The 20,765-nt window shown below is 37.5% G+C and overlaps 1 protein-coding gene across 2 annotated transcripts in view; it reads left to right on the plus strand.

Moving 5' to 3' along the window:
* BAZ1B (bromodomain adjacent to zinc finger domain 1B) overlaps positions 1-20,765 on the plus strand; it is a 66,596-nt gene that overhangs the window by 5,243 nt on the left and 40,588 nt on the right. For both annotated transcript variants that reach the window (XM_033426351.2, XM_033426349.2), the window contains exons 2-6: positions 4,059-4,175; positions 7,063-7,207; positions 14,329-14,530; positions 17,327-17,448; positions 19,595-19,792. In XM_033426351.2, coding sequence (XP_033282242.1) covers positions 4,059-4,175; positions 7,063-7,207; positions 14,329-14,530; positions 17,327-17,448; positions 19,595-19,792 — 784 coding nt within the window. The remainder of the gene's footprint in view (positions 1-4,058; positions 4,176-7,062; positions 7,208-14,328; positions 14,531-17,326; positions 17,449-19,594; positions 19,793-20,765) is intronic.

A 20,765-nucleotide genomic window follows, 5' to 3' on the forward strand; every position in this document is an offset into this window, starting at 1 on the left:
TAGCATTGAGAATGGATCTGCAGCCTTGAGACTAATGGCAACTAGATGGTGTTTAAATAATTAAATAATCTAGGCAGTAGATAATGGTGGTCTAAATAAATTTACTAGCCCTTGAGGTGGAGAGAAGTACAGTTGATGGATTTCTGAAATTAAGTAGATTTGACAGGGTTTGGTGATTGATTGGGGAGGAATCAAGGGTTATGTTTTGGTTATCACTTGGTTAGTGGTGTTCTTCTCTGATATAGAGGACCCTGTGAGACAGGAGGGAAGGGGGCAGGGCACAACCTTAAAAGAATGACAGCCCCTGAGGACATAAAGTGGTTAGAACCGAGATGGCGGAAGAATCTACTTCCCGTAGACCTTGAGCCTCATTATACGCTCATTGCGATACATTAGAATATTGTAAATGACGCCCCGCAGGCGCACTGACTGTTTGAGGCCAACCATAAAAGGCCAGAAAGTGGGCAGTGGTCCAATTCCTGGAAATCCCTGCCTCTTCCCCAAAATAGTTGGAGTAATCTTCCTATTGCTTAGCCTGTGAAATTACCCAGCCCATAAAAACTAACCATCCCATATTCCAGGGCCTATCGCCTTCTGAGAGGGCCCACACACTCTGTCTGTGGAGTGTGTATCTCCCTAAATAAACCTGCTTTCCCACTTAGGTCTTGGGGAAAACTCCCTTGCCTGACTGCTTGCATCCTTCACAAGCATCCTATATTAATAAATCTACTTCTTGCCTATGGCTTTGCCTCTCGCTGCATTCCTTCTGCACTGAGGCATAAAGAACCTGAGATTCATTAGTCCTGAGACCAGGTGTGTGGTTTCAGCAGGGAGATTGTGGGTTCAAGCCCCATCTGAGATGTGATTGGGTTTGAGTCCCAATCTGAGGTGTGGGGTTTCATGGAAGAGGATCAAGTGGTTCTTTTGTTTTGACTGTGAAGGGTGGTGGGGGACGGATAGGAAGTGTTTAGTTACGGAGGTTCTTATATTGAATTGCTGAGTATATCCAAATGGAGATGTATATGTTGCTAGTCTATATATGGGCCTGGAGTTCAGAGAGAGGAGACTGAGCTGGTGATAGAAGTTATTAGCATATATAGATAGTAGTTGAAGTTACGGGCATGGATGAGGTCACCCAGAATGAGAATGCTATACTGATGATGATTTTCACAGGAGGGTACGAAAGATCTGTATTAGGGTAGAAGAGACTGTCATTATTTGAAAAACCACACTCAATCAATCAGTATTTGGTATTTAAATACATATTGTTTGAAAAAAGTTGGAAAAAAAAGTTTCTTCCTTTTTTTCCCTTAAAATAATAAAAATCATAGAAAATAAAACACAATAAAATCTTGATGGGTGGAATGATTTTCAGAACTGTGGGGGCCGGAGGATTTTTCCCTTTGCAACAACATATTTGTATTTTAGGAGGCCTGAGGCCAAGTGAGATTTTTAAATCGGAAGAAATGGGTTTAAAAACAAGACTGAGAAAAAAGGTTGTGAGTGTAAGAATCACAAAGGGCCAGAGAAGAAGAGGATTACCAGTCAGGCCAATTAACATGTTTTAAAATGTTATGACTGAATGAGAAATGAGGATCAAAAGCTGGATTTGGATAATGGTTCTTTTATTGGAGAGAAAGGACTTAATTGAGAAACACCTAAGTGGTTACAGTTAGGGACTGAAGAGGTTAGGATGATTCCCTGATTTCTAACTTGGACACTAGGGCCATTCAGTGAGATTGGGAGTATCTGTTAAAGAGCAAGTTTGGGAGGGAGTGGAGGAGTAGTAAGAGTTTAGTTTTAGAAGAAGTTGGATTTGAGGGATTACTGAGGCATCCAGGTGACAGCAGTTCTGTGTGTTATTGGCCATATCGGTCTTGATCTAAGGAGAATGGACTGGGCACATGGCACATTATTCCTACTCCCCCCCTCCACTGGGCAGAGCCTCGTGACTTGCAGGATCTTAGTTCCCCGACCAGGGATTGAACCCATGCTCTCGGCCACTGGACCACCAGGAAATTCCCACATTATTCCTACTTTTTAAATTAACAGCTAATAATAGGGGCTTCCGTGGTGGCGCAGTGGTTGAGAATCTGCCTGCTAATGCAGGGGACACGGGTTCGAGCCCGGGTCTGGGAGGATCCCACATGGCTCCGAGCAACTAGGCCTGTGAGCCACAACTACTGAGCCTGCTGGTTTGGAGCCTGTGCTCCGCAACAAGAGACACCGTGATAGTGAGAGGCCCGCGCACTGCGATGAAGAGCGGCCCCCGCTTGCCACAACTAGAGAAAGCCCTCGCACAGAAACGAAGACCCAACACAGCAAAAATAAATAAATAAATGAATAACAACTAATAATAAAAACTTAATGTTTTCTCTTTAGGACATATTTGTTAATCTCACATTCTCTCTGATTACACAGTGAATTTCTTCAGTGTAGCTGAATGATATATTAGAATGTTACTAAGCTTTTTTTTTTTTTTTTTTCTTTTTTTTGCGGTACACGGGCCCCTCACTGCCGCGGCCCGTCCAGTTGCGGAGCACAGGCTCCGGACGCGCAGGCCCAGCGGCCATGGCCCACGGGCCCAGCCGCTCCGCAGCATGTGGGATCCTCCCGGACTGGGGCACGAACCCGCGCCCCCTGCATCGGCAGGCGGACTCTCAACCACTGCGCCACCAGGGAAGCCCTAGAATGTTACTAAGCTTTTTGAATGTTTAAATAAATCCACGTACTGATTCTTTATTTTACCTCCCCTCCCCAGGTGCAAACAGGCAAACAGAAAACAAATCCATTTTGTTGATAAGTTAGTTATGATAATGTCCCTGTAGAAACCATGCTATTTCCTTTTCTCTATGGGATTTTATAAGTTTTCAGTGATTGGATTTACATAGCTTTCTATGGAAGTCTGACTCCTGATTTTTACAGGTGCTCTATTTTGTTTAATCATTTAAATATTAGCAACAGCCCGGTGAGGAAAAGAGACATATTGCTTTGTTTTTGGCAGATCCAGAGAATGATATGGTGAGAGAAGGTGCTTATACTATTGACTAAAACTACAGCTCTGGATTATTTATGGATTTATCCCTGTCATTTGTCTTTTAACTGATCATAACCCTAGAAAACCAAGAATCTCTTTTATATTAAAAATGAATTATTTGTTTAGTTGTGAGGTAATATTACAAGGGGAGCTGTTTAAATACTTTTTATTTCAACCATTATATATAAAAACTGTCACTTGGAAAGTACAGAGATTGGCAGCTAATTCTCTAGTTGTGGTGTAAGTTTATTTTCCTGTATAACATCTTTTGCTGTGCATAAAAGTAAATTAGTTACTTGTCATTTGAATTTGAATATGGCTGGGTGATAATGAATTACAATTGGGATGGTATGGAAAGTTACCATATACATGCACTAGTTATAGGATGTCTTCCTCCATCTCCCTCACAAAGACGGAATAATGACTGGTAAACAACTTGTGGACGTGGTATTATTGGAGATAACATAAACTCTGGATAAATATTACTATATCAGAATTATTTTTACTACTTTATGGAACTTATTTTTTAAACCTTAGAGAATCAACAAGTGTTTCCAAGGTAGACTGGAAGGCTGTTAGTAAATGGATCATTAGCATATGCACGGGGTTATTCCAAACTGCCTGTGAGACTGCTGGAGCCATCTCATCTTACTGTGGAACTGATTCTTAAACTTGCTGACCATCTGAGTTGTGTAACAGTTTCACATACCTTAAATTCTTATTCCTTGTGTCTTGTATTTTATTTTGCCTTTATTTTTTCTTACTAATCTTTAGTACTGTGTGAGTCTTGTGAAATGAAACTTGGGTGAATTGAAGAAAGCACAGTTGTAGACGGTCCTAACCATACTTTAGTGTTAATCATCTTGTTTGGATTTGCCAATTGAAAATTCTGATTTCAGTTTTATCTTATGCTGTACATTATAGAAAGTATACTGTAGTTTTTTTCCCATATATGGTAAGTATTTTGTGGATTAGTTGTCTCTGTTGCTTGAATATTGTGTTCCTGAGCCACTGCTAACAGAGAGTATGAAGCCCGCTTGGAAAGATACAGTGAGCGCATTTGGACGTGTAAGAGTACTGGAAGCAGTCAGCTAACACACAAAGAGGCCTGGGAGGAGGAACAGGAAGTTGCTGAACTGTAAGTAGTAGAAGCACTGCCCTTCTAGCGCTATCTTCATGTTATTAGGAAAGAGGGAATATTAACCATGAAACAATATTTGTATTTAAATTTATGGGGCATAAATTGGAATACATTACGTTAGTATAATGTACTGGTGTCTTGCCTGTTGTCATTTTGCAAGTAACAGTATGTGGAATATATAGTTGTGTGTACACTTATTTAGATATTTACTAGGCTTTTGAGTGTTCTTGCTGTATACTTTTACCTTGTAAATACTCTGGAAATGTGGTTCTAAGCAAAGGAAGCTGGTATAATCTAGAAGTAATATGGAGGCAGCAAATTAGCAGAAAGTTTTCTTTATTTTGTGGTCATTTGAAATTTAAGATAGTATTTAAAGCAGCTATCAAAAATAAGTACACAGTTTGAAGACAGTTTATCTGAGTGGGGTGGTTGAATGAGGTGTCTTAAAAATTCTGTCTGTTTTCAAAGGGCCTATTTGTCTGGGTAGTCTCTCAAAAAAAACACTCAGAATTTAGGCAGTAGAAGCATGCAGAAGGTAAGTAGAAACTAAGGATGATAAAACAGTACTCTTTTTTTTTAGTGGTTTTTTTTTAATTTAAGTGTATTTGATATACAGTATTATATGTTACAGGAGTACATTATAGTGATTCACAAATTTTAAAGGTTATACTCCATTTCTAGCTACTATAAAAAAACAGTACTCTTTTAGAAATTCGGAGTAGAAACTTTTTCTGTGGACTTCTCATTGACTTCTCTTGATAGTATATAAGCAGAGAGCATACAGTTTAGTAATTAATACCATTCTGCTCTTTTGCCTGTGTAACAGAACACAACCTTCAGTTGAGACCTGGGGTCTAGTAATGGTTGCATCACTGATTAATAATTAGTGAAGTCTGTTAACCTGGTGCCTGTTTCTTCTTTGCTTGGGTCACTGACATAGTTCTGTTTTGGATTATTGTTATTTATGTATATGCCCCATTTAGTATACTAGACTCAGGGTTGGCCTACCTTTACTGTAAAGTGCCAGTTAGTAAATATTTTAGGGTTTGTGGGCCATGTGGTCTCTGTCTCAGCTATTCATGTATTTACTTCAGTGACCAGTGTGAGGACAGCAATGCTTTTTGAACAGCAGAGGCACATATGACAGTTTTGATGATTGGGGTTGTGCTTTGAGAAGATTAATCTGGAAGCGGTGTGCAAGATGAGTTAGAGAGGGAAGAGGCAGGTGGGAAGTCTGTGTAATCTAGCTAGGAGTATTCGGGTCGGGAATCATGGCATTATTGGGAATAGAAAGAATGAGATGGATTTACATTCTGAAAAGGGGGGTTTGGTCATAATTTTGGAAAACCACTACAAACTTTGTTCTTGAGAAGTCATAATACACATTAAAGATTTTCAGAAGACTGTAGTAAGGAAACTCTAGCTTGGTTTAGTCTTATGGGTTTTAAACTTATTCGACCTTAGATCCCATTACAACAGAGGGAAGTTCTGAAGAACACAAGTAGGGAATGTTTTATGTGATTTGATAGCTAATAGAATATAAGGAGTAATGGGAGAAATTGTTGAAAAAGACAGTGAGGTTTTATAATTTTTATTCAAAGTAGAAATACTTTTTTCTGATTATAAAAGAAATGCATACTTGTTATAAGAATGTAAACAATACAGAGTTAGTAAAAGAGTCTGAACATCATTGTCCAACTTCACTCCCCAGAAATAACCACAGACAATGAAGCTTTAAGCCTGAGTGACTGGGAGGCTTAATGGAAAGAGACAGTGAATTTATAGGGGCCAGGAAAGGCCTCGTGGAATTAAGGAAGTCTGAGGACATGTTGGAAGGGTGATTAAGCTGGGAGGGAAGACAGTGGGGAGAGGACAAAGGTAACAGTCTTAACAAAGGCAGGGAGACTTGAAGGTTATTGATCATGAGGGGAATAGCAGATAACTTGGTAGGTTAATTGTGAACGGAGTATGATAAGAGCTTTTAAGCCGCAGTTGGAGGAACATTTGTTATGAACAGCACAGAGAGTGATTGAGAATATTGTAGTATGATAATAAACCTGCTACTTGCATCTGTATGAATATTCTCATGCCTGATCCTTCCTTTTGCCCTGTAACACATATGTTAAACTATCTGGTCAGAATTGGATATCTAACAACTCTCCATTTAGGTTGCTTCACATTTTCTGCTGTCATCAAGAATCCAGCAGTGAATATCTTTGTGTACCTATGACAGTTCTCCTAACTGTTGTCAAACTGCTTTCCAAAAGAGGTGAAACGTGGGCTTTTGGCAGAGTATGTGTGCTATTTTGCACCATTCACTTGCTCCTATCAGGGTGTGATAATTAATGTTCTTTTTTGCTAGTTTAATAAATGAAAAGTGGTACATCATTGTTTCACTTTGCAAGGAGTTCAAATCATGGTTCCAACATATTAACCATTCATGATTTATTTTTCTTATCTGTAAAATGAAAATTCTAGACCCCTCACAAGGTATTGTGAGAACTAAATGAAGGAATGCATTTTTATTGATTGAGACATAATAATTAAGTTATGGTCTCCCAACCAAAAATTGCGCAAAGGATGTGTATAAAGAATTCATACCTGAAAAGGGAAGTCAACTGCAAAAACGAATGGGAAAATGTTCAACCTTACTAATGATGTGCTTATTATTTTCATTTTATAGATGAGAAAATTAACATGGACAGGTCAGTTAGACAAAGCTATTTAAAAGTTCTTTCTTTATTCTGTATACCACATAGGTTTTAATCTTTGTATCCTCCAGTGCCTTGCATGTATTTGCTAAAGAGCTTTTTGCATTGATCTGAGTAACTCTCCGGATAGACTCTCCTGCATTTTCTTGGTAACTGATGACATGTTTGTTTAGTTTGAAGGAAGAGTTCCCTGCCTGGTATGAGAAACTTGTTCTGGAAATGGTTCACCATAACACAGCCTCCTTAGAAAAGTTAGTAGATACTGCTTGGTTGGAGATCATGACCAAATATGCTGTGGGAGAAGAGTGTGATTTTGAGGTGAGTGCCTATTTTTATTTATTTTTTTAATGTGATTTGACTCACCAAATGTCAGGATTGGAGCTTCCAACATAGATTATAGAATATATTTCTTTGTGAGTAAAAATATACATTACATTTGAAGTCCACTTAATATCAAATATTTTAATCACCAATTTTTTTTTTTTTTTTTTTTAATGTGTTGGGTTTTCGTTGCTGCAGGCGGGCTTTCTCTAGTTGCGGCGAGCGGGGGCTACTCTTCGTTGTGGTGCGAGGGCTTCTCATTGCGGTGGCTTCTCTTGCTGTGGAGCACGGGCTTCAATAGTTGTAGCTCGTGGGCTCTAGAGCACAGGCTCAGTAGTTGTGGCGCACAGGCTCAGCTGCTCCGCGGTGTGTGGGATCCTCCCAGACCAGGGCTCGAACCCATGTCCTCTGTGTTGACAGGTGGATTCCCAACCACTGCGCCACCAAGGAAGTCCCTAATCACCAAATTTTAGAACCACGTTTGTTATTGGGAATGTTGACTATTACAATAATTGTTAGACTGTATCATTGCAACGTTGTTTTCCCTGTTTTGTCCCTTTTTGATAACTTGATGCTGTATTGGCCTTGTTTGTTTTGTCATTTTTTTCATACTTTGTTTAAAAGACCTTTAGATATTTTTAGTCCAAATCTATGGAATCTATAGGCAAAAGATTTCATTTCCCTGCAACAGTGATTGAGTTGACTGTTTTGTTTTTCTATTTAAATTTTTAAATTTTCCAGCCCATTACTAAAGGATAACTATTACTGAAGTAAATAGGTAAGATAGCTATTACTATTACTAAAGGATTTACTAAAGTAGTTAGGTAAACTGTTTACGTAACACTAAAGCAATCCCTATATAATCCTTTGAAAACTTAAGTAAGATTCAGGGCGGAAGGGAACTAACATTTGTTGAATTTCTGTATGTACTGGATACTGGGCTAGTTGCTTTACATAATGTGTTACAGAATCTGCACAGAAAAGTGAGGTGGTAAACAGGCGCAGATGTTTAAGTAGCTTGTTCAGGTTTATATAACGTACTAGTTAGTACTAGTGATTTCATCTGTATGTAATGAAATGGCTGACTGACAGTGGCCTGGACTTCTCAAACTTTAGCCTAAATAAAATCACTTAGAGGATTACTGAATGTACATTCTTGGGCCCCATCCCCTGAGAGCTTGATTCAAAAGGTCTAGGGTAGGGCCTGAAAGTTTGCAGTTCTAACAAGCTCCAGGATGTGATGATACGAACCCTCTGGGGACAACATTTTGAGTAGCATCGGCTTAACCAATGAAGACATTTGATTATCTCGCATAATAAGTCTTAGAGGCAGGCAATTCCAAGTTTGGTATAGAGGCTGAATAATATTGTCAAGGACTTAAACTCCATCTCTCTGCCTTTCTGCTCCGCTTTTCTCAGTGTGTTTGGTTTTGTCCTTAGCTTTGTTGCCTCTTGGTTGTGAAATTGTGACTGTGAGCACAATTGTTTGCTCACTCGCAATTCAGAGTGATCAAATATCTAAGCACAGTAAGAAAATCTTTACCAGAAGCATATTCCTCCTGTCCCCCCCCTTTTTTTAAAAAAATATTTATTTATTTTGGCTGCGCTGGGTCTTATTTGCGGCATGCAGGACCTTTGTTGTGGCATGCGGGCTTCTTAGTTGCGGCATGCGAACTCTTAGTTGGCAGCATGCATGTGGGATCTAGTTCCCCGACCAGGGATCGAACCCGGGCCTCCTGCATTGGGAGTGCAGAGTCTTACCCACTGGACCACCAGGGAAGTCCCCCTCCTGTCCCCTTTTATCTTTACATGTTATTGCCTAGACCATGGCTTACATAATCCATCAGCTGCAGGGGGGCTGAGAAAGTGAATACTACCTTTTTTATAAAGCCTCAAAAGAGACAGGCTGGCAAGAGAAGAGGAGGAGGGGAATGGCCTAGGTAGCCCAACAATAGCCAGTAAGTCTGTGTCTATCTGGCTCCAAAGTCCTTGTTCTTTCTTTAATTTACTTTGACTCCTTGTATCTCCTAGCTACTTTTTTAAAATTTTGTAATTGTCTGTGGAATCATCATTGGGTTTTAATCACACACTGTATCATTCAGTGTCCTGGCAGGAAACAGATGGCATATTCATATAGTGTAATCAAATTGAGTTTAATAAAGGAACTACAGACAGCAGACAGCAGTCTGATCTAGGTCAAGGAAAACTAACAAGGTTAAAGTACCTCATGGCTGTCAATAGTGGAGAGGCTTTACTACTTCTAAACCCCAAGTAAATGAGGGGAGGGAGTGGATACAGGAACTAGGAGAGAGTAATGTAATTGTAGAAAAGTACTTTGGTAGTGAGAAGTAACCAACCTGCTAGGGAGACAGGGGAATGAATATACCATATGATTTTCTGCTTATGCTTCCCATGGGTGGAACTCACCAAAATCTAGAGGGCAAGGGAGCCCTTTGATGTAGTTCATAAAGATCAGCCTGTTTAAGCACAGAGCAAGGCAGAGAAGACTGGAGACAGATATGGAGTGGCAAAAGGAAGATACTCTGCACACATCTGCAAGGTGGAAGAGGAAGAGTTCCAGGAAGGGGGGGAGAGAGATTAGGGAGATAGGCGTGTCCATAAACATATGAAAAGATGTTTACATTCATTAGTAATCTAGGAAATCAAACTGAAACCGTAGTGAGATCATTTTATACTCATCAGATTAGTAAATAAGAAAAAGTCAAAATAATGCCAAATTTTGACAAGAATCTGGAGCTGCTCATTCACTGCTATTTTGGTAAATGCTTTGGCATTATTGAATACAGTGGACTTTGACTAGGGTTTTTATTCTTGAGTATTTACTCTTTTGATAACTAATAATGTTGAGCACCTTATGTGCTTGTTGTTATCCTTCTATTTGTATTTTCTTTGGTGAAGTGTCTGTTCAGATCTTTGTCCATTTAAAAATTTAGTTTAGGGCTTCCGTGGTGGCGCAGTGGTTGAGAGTCTGCCTGCCGATGCTGGGGACACGGTTTGTGCCCCGGTCCGGGAGGATCCCACATGCCGCGGAGCGGCTGGGCCCGTGAGCCATGGCCGCTGAGCCTGCGCGTCCGGAGCCTGTGCTCTGCAACGGGAGAGGCCACGACAGTGCGAGGCCTGCGTACCGCAAAAAAAAAAAAAAAAAAAAAAAAATTTAGTTTAAATTTAAATTGTTTATTTTCTTGTTTTTAAGTTGTGAGACTTATTTATATATTCTGCATACATATCCTTTATTAGATATGTGTTTTTGCTTTTTCTCCCAATCTAGGGCTTGTGTTTTTACTCTCTTAACAGTGTTTTTTGAAGAGCACAAATTTTTAGTTTTTTTTTTTTTTTTGCGGTACACGGGCCTCTCACTGCTGTGGCCTCTTCCATTGCGGAGCACAGGCTCCGGACACGCAGGCTCAGCGGCCATGGCTCACGGGCCCAGCGGCTCCGCGGCACGTGGGATCTTCCCGGACCCGGGCACGAACCCGTGTCCCCTGCATCGGCAGGCGGACTCTCAACCACTGCGCCACCAGGGAAGCCCAAGTTTTTAGTTTTGATAAGCCAAATGGAAAGAAAGTACCTAACCATATCTGTAATTATGTGTAATATAAATGTTCTAAAAACTTCACTTAAAAGGTAGAGATTGTCAGATTGGATAAGAAAGCAACACGCGACTATCTGCTGCCTATAAGAAAGATACAAATAGAATAATATGAAAAGGGTGGAAAAAAGATACCATCCTAGCATTAGTCAAAAGAAATCTGGTATGGCTATATAAGTGTCAGACAAAGTAGGTTTCAGGACAGAGAATATTACCATGAATAAAGAAGCATTTCATAATGACAAAGGGATCAGTTTATTAAGAGGGCATAGCAGTCCTTAATGTTTATGTATTTACTAATGAGAGCTTCAGAGTACATGAAGCAAAAATAGAACTACCAAAAGAAATAGACAAGTCAAAATTATAGATGGAGATTTCAGCCCCCTCCCCTTTTCTCAATAACTGGTAGAAAGAGTAGACAAAAAGTCAGCCAGAATATAGAAAACCTGAATAACATTATCAACCAACTTGACCTAATTGTCATTTATAAAACATTCCACCTAATAACTGCAGAATACACATTCCTTTCAAGTGCATAGTTTATGATGGTAGACCATAGTCTGGGCCATAAAAAAAGTCAGTAAACTTACAAGGGTTCAAATCATACAAAGTATATACTCTGACCAGAATGGAATTAAATCAATAACAGATATCTGGAAACTCTGCAAATAATTGGAAACTAAATAACACAACTTTAACTTACTCATAGATTAAAGAAGAAATCAAAAGGGAAATTAGATAATATTTTGAACTGAATGAAAATACAGTATATTAGAATTTGTGAGATACTGCTTACAGTAGTGTTTAGGAGAAATGTATAATACTAAACATCTCTGAGAAAAAAAGAAAGGTCTCACATCATTGACCTTGGCTTTTACCTTGAGAAATAAGAAAAAGAACCCAAAGGAAACAGAAGAAGAAAGGAATTAGTAAAAATCAGAGCAAAATCAATAAAATAGAAAACAGGAAAACCATAGAGGAAATCAGTGAAACCAAAAGCTGGTAATTTGAGAAGATCAATAAAATTAATAAACCTGTAGGCAAACTCAGGTTAAAAAAAAAAGAAGACACGAATTAACCAATATGAAGAATTAGGTGATATCCCAACAGAGCCTACAGATATTGAAAGAATAAGGGAATATTATTAACACCTTTAAGCCAATAAATCTGACAATTTAAATGAAAACATTCCTTGAAAGACACAAACTACCAAAACTGACTGAAGAAGAAATAGAAACCTTTAATGGCCCTTTATCTATTAAATAAATTGAATTTGTAATGAAAATCATCCCACAAAGAAAACTTCAGGCCCAGATGTTGTCACTGGTGAATTCTACCAAACATTTAAGGAAGAAATAATACCAATTCTATATGTTATTTCAGAAAATAGAAGAGGAGGGAATTCTTAACAAATCATTTTATGAGGTCAGCATTACCCTGATACGGAAACCGTATAAGCACAAGAAAAAGCCACAGACTAAGAAAAAAAGTATGTTCACAAAGCTCTCTTGTGAACCTAGATATAAAAGTTCTAATAAAAATTTTAGCAAGTGAAATCCAACATTATGTTAAAAGGATAATACATCATGACTAAGTGGGGTTTAGCCTAAGAATGCAAGGTTTTAAATTTCTAATTCTCCTTACTGATAAACCATACGATCATCTCAATTTACACACAAAATACATTCGACAAAACCCAAATTCCTAACAAAAACTCCCAGATAACTGCAAATAGAAACTTCTTCAACCTGATAAATAGTATTTACAGAATAACAATCTACAGCTAACATCATACCTAATGATAAAAGACTGAATGTCTGCTTTCCTACTCTACTTAATATTGTACTGGGGGTTCTAGTCAGAAAAAGAAGTAAAAGGCATCCAAATTGGAAAGGAAGAAGTAAAATTGCAGACAGCACGATTGTCTATGTAGAAAATCTCATGGAATCTACCATATAAGGTACTAGAACTAATAAGTGAGTTTAGCAAGGTAGCAGGATACAAGATAAATACAGTCATCCCTTGGTATCCGTGGAGGATTGGTTCCAGGACCCTGTGGATACCAAAATCTGCAGATGCTCAAGCCCCTTATATAAAATGGTGTAGTGTTTGCATTTAACCTATGCACATCCTGCAGTATATGTTAAATTACCTGTAGATTACTTATAATACCTAATACACATGTAAATGCTGTGTAAATAGTTGCCAGTGTGAAGCAAATTCATATTTCGCTTTTTGGAATTTCTTTTTCTTTCTTTTTTTTTTTTTTTAATATTTTCGATATGTGGTTGGTTGAATCCACAGGTATGGAACCCGTGGAAATGAAGGGCCCACTATACAAAAAACCAATTTGTATTTCTATGTGTTAGCAGCAAACAGTTGGAAATTGAAATTTAAAAATTCAATACCATTTATAGTAACATCAAAAAATCTGGAATACTCTGGGAGTAAATCTGACAAAAGATGTGTAAGACCTATACACAAAACTATAAAACATTGCTTAGGGAAATTAAAGAAGGCCTTAAATGATGGAGAGGTAGACTTTGTTCATTGGTCAGAAAACTAAATATTGTTAAGATGTCAGTTCTTCCCAAATAGACGTATAGATTCAACACAATTAATAGTAAAATCCCAGCAGCTTGTTTGTAGGGATTGCCAAGCTGATTGTAATGCAAAAAACCTAGCCAGAACAACTTTGAAAAAGAACAGCAAAGTTAGAGTCCTAATGCTGTCTGATTTTGAGCCTTATTGTAAAGTATTAAGACCGTGTGAAATTGGTATAAAGATAGACCAGTAGATCAGTGGAACAGAGTAGCATCTGGAAATAGGTGTGAGCGCGCGCGTGCGCGCGCGCACACACACACACTCTCTCTCTCTCTCTCTCTCTCTCTCTCTCTCTCTCTCCCCCTCTCTCTCTCTCTCTCTCTCTGTGCTGATTTTTGATAGAGGTGAAAGGTAATTAAGTGAAGAAAAGATAGTCTTTTCAACAGATGTTCTGGAGAATTGAATATCCATATATATTTTTTTTTAGAAAATGGAAATTCTTGAACTTTATTTACACATTTCTCAGGTTTGTGCAGTAGTTGCCCTTTGGCATTAGTATATTGGTACGTGAATTATGAACTAGATTGTGATCATTTTATTTTTTAAGATGTCATATTTCAACCTGGAGATCTGAGAAATAAAGTTGAAAAAAATCACTGTGCTTGACTACTTTAGAGTTTCAGTGACTTTTGTCAGGTGAGGTGGAATGTGTATTGGATAATATATTCTAAATGTTACCTTTAGGTTTCTAGTTCTTAATATCTTTTTTTCTTAATATTTATTTATTTATTTGGCTGAACTGGGTCTTAGTTACGGCATGCAGGTGCAGCATGTGGGATCTAGTTCCCTGACCAGGGGTTGAACCTAGGCCCCCTGCATTGGGAGCGTGGAGTCTTAGCCACTGGATCACCAGGCAAGTCCCCTTAATTATTATCTTTGATTCTTTCTCCTATCTCCCTTATAGGTTGGGAAGGAAAAAATGCTAAAGGTGAGGATTGTGAAGATTCATCCTTTGGAGAAAGTGGATGAAGAGGCCACTGAGAAGAAATCTGATGGTGCCTGTGATTCTCCCTCAAGTGACAAAGAGAATTCTAGCCAAATCGCTCAGGACCATCAGAAGAAGGAGGCAATTGTGAAAGAGGATGAAGGAAGGAGAGAGAGTATTAGTACGTATGATAGTAGCTTTCCTTAATGAGTTATGCAACTCATATTATGCGCAAATCTTTTTGAGTTCTCTAGCAATTAAATTTGTAATTGGGTTTGTTGCTATATAGACATGATTTTGTCTGTTTATGATTCGGAAAACAACTAAAATACCTACAAAGTGAATCAAGATTTAAATCTCCCTACACAATTAAGACAATTGGGAAGTCATTTCCTCTAGTTGCTTGGAAATCTATGTGCACATACCTAGCTACCCAAGATGGGAAAGTAAGTTTGCCTGCCTTTTCTCTTTAAGTTGGAATTATGTATATGTGTGGAAGGGGTGTGATCAGAGTATGAGGGATAAATTCTAATCTCTGTTTCTCTTCACGTTGCAAGCCAGTGTGACAGTTTTGAGATACTTCCTTTTATCTGTATTTTGTAACTCAAATTTGTCTCAGATGGGAGCTGCCAGAATTCTGAAACACTATGATATCTGAAAGTAATTTTTAGGGACTTGGAGACATAATGTAATGTTTTGAAAGTTGAAGAACTGAGACATTGCCCATTGGAAAAATAAATCGTCCTCTGAGGTCATCTTTTTTTTTTTTTAAATCTGTGTCAGTAAGGAATTTGACTGGGATAGGTGTCTTCTGTCTCCACAAATATGAGTACTCAAGTAGTCATGTATATTGATCCCCTTCCCCATGATTGTTAGAGGATCAAATTTTACCTCATTATTTAACTATTACAAAGTTTGAATTAGAACATTTCATTAGAATGTTATGCTGTATGTCTTCCATTCTATTCTTTGTCTCTCCAGATGTTTTGGATATGTGCAGATGGTTTTAAAGGAATGTTCTTATCTAGTCCCGAGGAAACTTCTGAGACTGGTCTGCCCCAGTTGTTGATGCTTCAGTTTTGTTTTCCACTCTGCATTTTGAATGCTAACGTCTATGTTTTTCAGTTTCTCTTTTCCTTCTTTTTGATACTGAAGTTTTCTAACATGTATATTACTTATAATTCCCAAGACTTGAGGTTGATAAGTGTGTTGGTTAGGTGTTGACTGATGATATGTCTTCTAACACTTCTTCTAGAACCAGATCATTGGAATACCAATGATGTGTTACAGTTGTTAGTTTTATGCCTTAAACGTGTACTAGGAACCCCTAGTTTTAGGCTTTGGCTTCTTTTTTAGGGTGTTATATGCCTTAGTTTAGGTTTTAATTTTGGGATATAATGTTATTGCTAGTATGTGGAAAGAATGGTAGGCAGGCTAAAGAATGTTATGATGTACTCTGAATGTTTTCAGGGGGAAAACTGATTAGAATTTACATAGAAATATGAGAGACAAATTCCAGTATACAAAATGTTTTCTCACAAGGTAACCTTCCTTCTACTTTATGGGGGGAAAAATGTATTAGGCAGGAACTTTTCAGTTTTGTGTTTTTAACCTCACTGTTACGAATGTCTGTGTTCTTCCTTCATCTCAGAAGGGATCTGTCTGTCCTTCCTCTTGGTCAAGATACTTGTGCTTTGAATTCCATTCCTTCCTGCTTTCTCAAGGATTGCGTTAACTCTTATTATTCTACTCTACAGTGTTTTTAACCCTCTCTCTAATGGTTCTTCTCAACTTATAAATGAAGTTCCATTTTCTAAAAACAAAAACATACCCTCCCTTGATCCTGTTGTTCTATTTCTGTCTTACTCATTCAAGCCAAAGTTCTTGAGAATGTTGTCTCCACTTTCTGACCATCAGTTTATTCCTTATGCTATTATAGTCTAACTTCTGCCTCTTTAGTCCTAAAACTGTTCCTAATAAGGTTATGGGTGACCCCTAATTGCCAAATCCACTGATTTCTTCTTAGTCCATTTTACTTTTCTTTTACATTTAACACTGTTGGTCACTCTCAAATCTTTTAGTTTATTTGATAGCACAGTCTCCTATTTCTCTAACTACTTTTCTTTTTTTATTTTCTTTTTCCCCACTGCCATTCCTTAGATTTTTTTCATATGGTTTTTGTTCTGCCTTTTTATTTTTATTTATTTTTTTTGCCTTTTTATTTTTCACTACATCATCATCTACTTGATTTCTAAGGCAGAAAACTTAGAAACCTTTAACATTCCCACATCTAGTTGGTTACCAAGTCTGTCTTCTTGACTCTTTCCTTCACCATTCTGATACATTAATCCAGATGTTTAAGATTATATCTTATGATTCCCTTTCTTCAGTCTCACCTTCCCATTTTATTCATTTTCTAACTGCTGAAAGTGCTTTTTCTTTTTCTTCATTTTTTCACACTAGTGCTCTTTCCAAAATGTACATCTAGTTAGTTAGATCAAAAATCCTTTGTTTCCCTAGTGTCCGTAAGACAAATTCCAGCCTATATGAATGGTATACAAGGTTCGTTATAATTTATAAGCCCCTACTTACCTCTGTAGTCTGATTTTTTTAATTGTACTGTAGATCATATTCACCTGTATCTCATTATTTGCAGTCTCTGAACAAGTCATATTCTTTCTGCGTCTTCCCTGCCTATCTTCCAGACTAAATTAGACATTGCTTCTCTCTTTTTGAGAATTTTTCTCTCTAATCTAGTATTTTTCTATACCAATCTCTATTATAGTATTTACCCATTGTATTGTAATTATTGTTGACTCCTCCCATAGACTTTAGCTACTTGAAGTAAGGACCTTATGATTTACCTTAGGGCCCCATCACTCAGTGCTTGGTTGCAGAGTAGCTGTTCAGGAAGATTACTGAGTGGATAGAATTAAAAGAATTATTTTTTTCACTAATTTTCTATTGATTTGATTAGATGACAGAGCACGTAGATCTCCACGAAAACTTCCTACTTCATTAAAGAAAGGAGAGAGGAAATGGGCACCTCCAAAATTTCTGCCTCACAAATATGATGTGAAACTACAAAATGAAGATAAGGTTAGTTGGCACTTTATATTAAACCTCTTACATGTAGTAGATGTTGTTTAAGAAAATATCAAAGGGCTCGTTTTCTCGTAGAAAATGTGCTAAAGAAAAATGTAAATGTTTCTACAACAAATTCTGAGTGGTTTTCTGGTCTTTGTAATTATGACTTTAAACTGTATTGTCTTTCCTAGGAGATAGCATGCTTTTTCCTTTTTAATAGGAATTATTAGGGTGTGAGAGTAGTTTACATTTGAGCTTCAAACTTAGTTATTTGAAAAAATAAGACTCTGTTTCCAGTGGTTATGGGCTTCCTGAGGAAATAGCTCTTCCCAGTTAAAAGCAGAGCAATTTGTAATATAATTAAACTCAGAAAGTGAGTTAACTCTAACCAGTGCTTTTTCAAGGCATCTGAAGCTAATAATCTAAAATGGTGAATACCCTTTAAATAACTTAGTACTATGTTTTATTGATTCTGAGATGTTCAACTTTCATATTTTTATATTTCCAGAATAAGGATATGTATCTTTTTTTTTTAAATTGAAGTATAGTTGATTTACAATATTGTGTTAGTTTCTGGTGTACAGCAGAGTGATTCAGTTATACATATATATATGTATATTCTTTTTCATATTCATTTCCATTATAGTTTATTACAAGATATTGAATATAATTCCCTTTGCTATACAGTAGGACCTTGTTGTTTATCTATTTTATATATAGTAGTTTGTATCTGCTGGAATCAGGATATATCTCAATATCAATTGGCAAGAATTCTTTTCTTTGTGGTACATAATGTGTCTTTCATTAATAGCATTCTAGATTTCATGAAATATGCCATGTTGCTTTTGGGTACTTTTATTCCTATATGTCTAAGATCTCATCATTAGAAAGAAGCAGGAGGGCGGCTAGGTGTGGAAGGCAGTTGCACATTTGTCTTCATGTCTAACTGTTATATAGAAGAAACAGCTATGGCCTGAGAAATTAAATAATTCTATCAAAGTTCCTAATTTAATAAATGAGATTAGGAAGGATTATAACCTGGATCTCTTGCCTCTTTAGAGTGTTGTTTTTTTCCCACGTCAGAATGCTGACAAGTCTTATTTCATTTTGACTCATTTGTTTTATAGTTAGTGACCTGAAGACATTACTGGATTGTTAGGATTTCTTTATATTTGAAAATTGTGTGTTAAATACAATTTTTCACTAAGTTTCTTAGCTCCCGTTCAGCAAGGTGGCTAGTTAAAACATCATTGCTGGGACCTCCCTGGTGGCGCAGCAGTTAGGAATCCACCTGCCAATGGCAGGGGACACGGGTTCGAGCCCTGGTCTGGGAAGATCCCACATGCCACAGAGCAACTAAGCCCGTGCGCCACAACTGCTGAGCCTGCACTCTAGAGCCCGCAAGCCACAACTACTGAAGCCTCCGCGCCTAGAGCCTGTACTCCGCAAGAGAAGCCACTGCAATGAGAAGCCCGTGCACTGCAATGAAGAGTAGACCCCGCTCGCCGCAACTAGAGAAAGCCCGTGCACAGCAGCGAAGACCCAGTGCAGCCAAAAATAAATAAACAACAAATAAATAAAAGAAAAATGAATCCCTTATTGATGTACCTTTATGTAGTATTCCCTTCCTTTTCCCCCTTCCTTTTATAAGCGATTGATGATGACTTTCCATTTACTTCTTTTTCAAAAAAATTTATTTATTAATTTATTTATTTAGCTGCACCGGGTCTTAGTTGCAGCATGCACGATCTTCGTTGCCTCGTGTGGGATATTTAGCTGTGGCATGCAGGCTCTTTGTTACAGCAGGCGGGATCTAGTTCCCTGACCAAGGATTGAACCTGAGCCCCCTGCATTGGCAGCATGGAGTCTTAACTGCTAGACCACTAGGGAAGTCCCTCCATTTACTTCTAAATTCTTAACAAGAGGAACTGTTGGTTCAACAGATATACCCATTTTTAGGACTTTGATACATATTGACACATTGCCTACAGATATCTTTAACATTCTGTCTCTGAAAATTATTCTTCTTCTATCTAGTATATAACCTATTTTATAGGTGTAATGATGAGTTTTCCAGAGAGAATATAAATCTTTGTTCTCATTGGTTAATTGCTTTTTACCCCAGTAGTGAGTTAACTATTTCTATTTGTTAACCTAGATCATCAGTAATGTGCCAGCAGACAGCTTGATTCGTACAGAACGCCCACCAAATAAGGAGATACTTCGATACTTTATACGGCATAATGCATTACGGGCTGGTACTGGTGAAAATGCACCTTGGGTGGTAGAAGATGAATTAGTGAAGAAATATTCCTTGCCTAGCAAGTTCAGTGACTTTCTGCTTGATCCATACAAGGTAAGGTCACTTAAGTTTTGGACAGCAGGATGGAACACTATTGAATGAATTTATTTCCTCTGATGGTTACAGTAGATTTTGAACTCTAACTTCAGATAATGAATTCAAAGTTTTCACGTATATCTATTTCATATAGGTTGTGATTATGGGGTTGGTAGGGAAGAGGCCACACTGAATATCTCCTCTTCTAATTTGACTTATTTTACTATGGTTGCATAATTAAAACAAAGAAACAAATTACATGCATGTGCCTTTTTGTCTCAGATCTTTCTTGGAATGAGGTATGGTATTAAAAAAATTATTTTTGCAAATTGATTACTAAAAATGAAAACTGATTTTGTATGTGAGATAAGATCAAATATATTTTCAGCCTTGAAAAGGACTAAGTATTGCTTTGTATGACAGATTAGTAGAAAATCTAGCACTTCTATTATTTTTCCTTTAATTATCTCATTTGATTTTCAGAATATTCTTATAAAGTTGTATGGTATATATATATTTTCATCTCTTTCTTGTAATTATGAAAAACTAAGGCTATCTTACAACTGAGTCATACAACTAAATTACTTCAATTACCTTATGTTGATATCGTTAACAAAAGTATATTGAGAAATAATTTTATTTCTTCAAACATTGGTAAAGACCTCCAACCGTAGTTTAGCATTAGCATGTTTTCTTATTCTAGACCAGCACGATCAGGCATTATCTTCCATTATGCTCTTTAAATTTTTAACATTTGTGTAAAAAGAAAAATTTAGGGATTAGTTGACTTTTTCTAGATCAGGACTAAAATTTCCATGGAACACTATTTAGTAAACCTAAACTTTTTCTTTTTTTTATTATTTTTATTTTTATTGGAGTATAATTGGCTTTACAGTGTTTTGTTAGTTTCTGCTGCTACAGTGAAGTGAATCAGCTATATGTATACCTATATCCCCTCCCTCTTGGACCTCCCACCCGCCATCCCACCCAT

The sequence above is a fragment of the Orcinus orca genome, chromosome 16 (assembly GCF_937001465.1).
Source record: "Orcinus orca chromosome 16, mOrcOrc1.1, whole genome shotgun sequence".
In the NCBI taxonomy this organism is placed as follows: Eukaryota; Metazoa; Chordata; class Mammalia; order Artiodactyla; family Delphinidae; genus Orcinus; species Orcinus orca.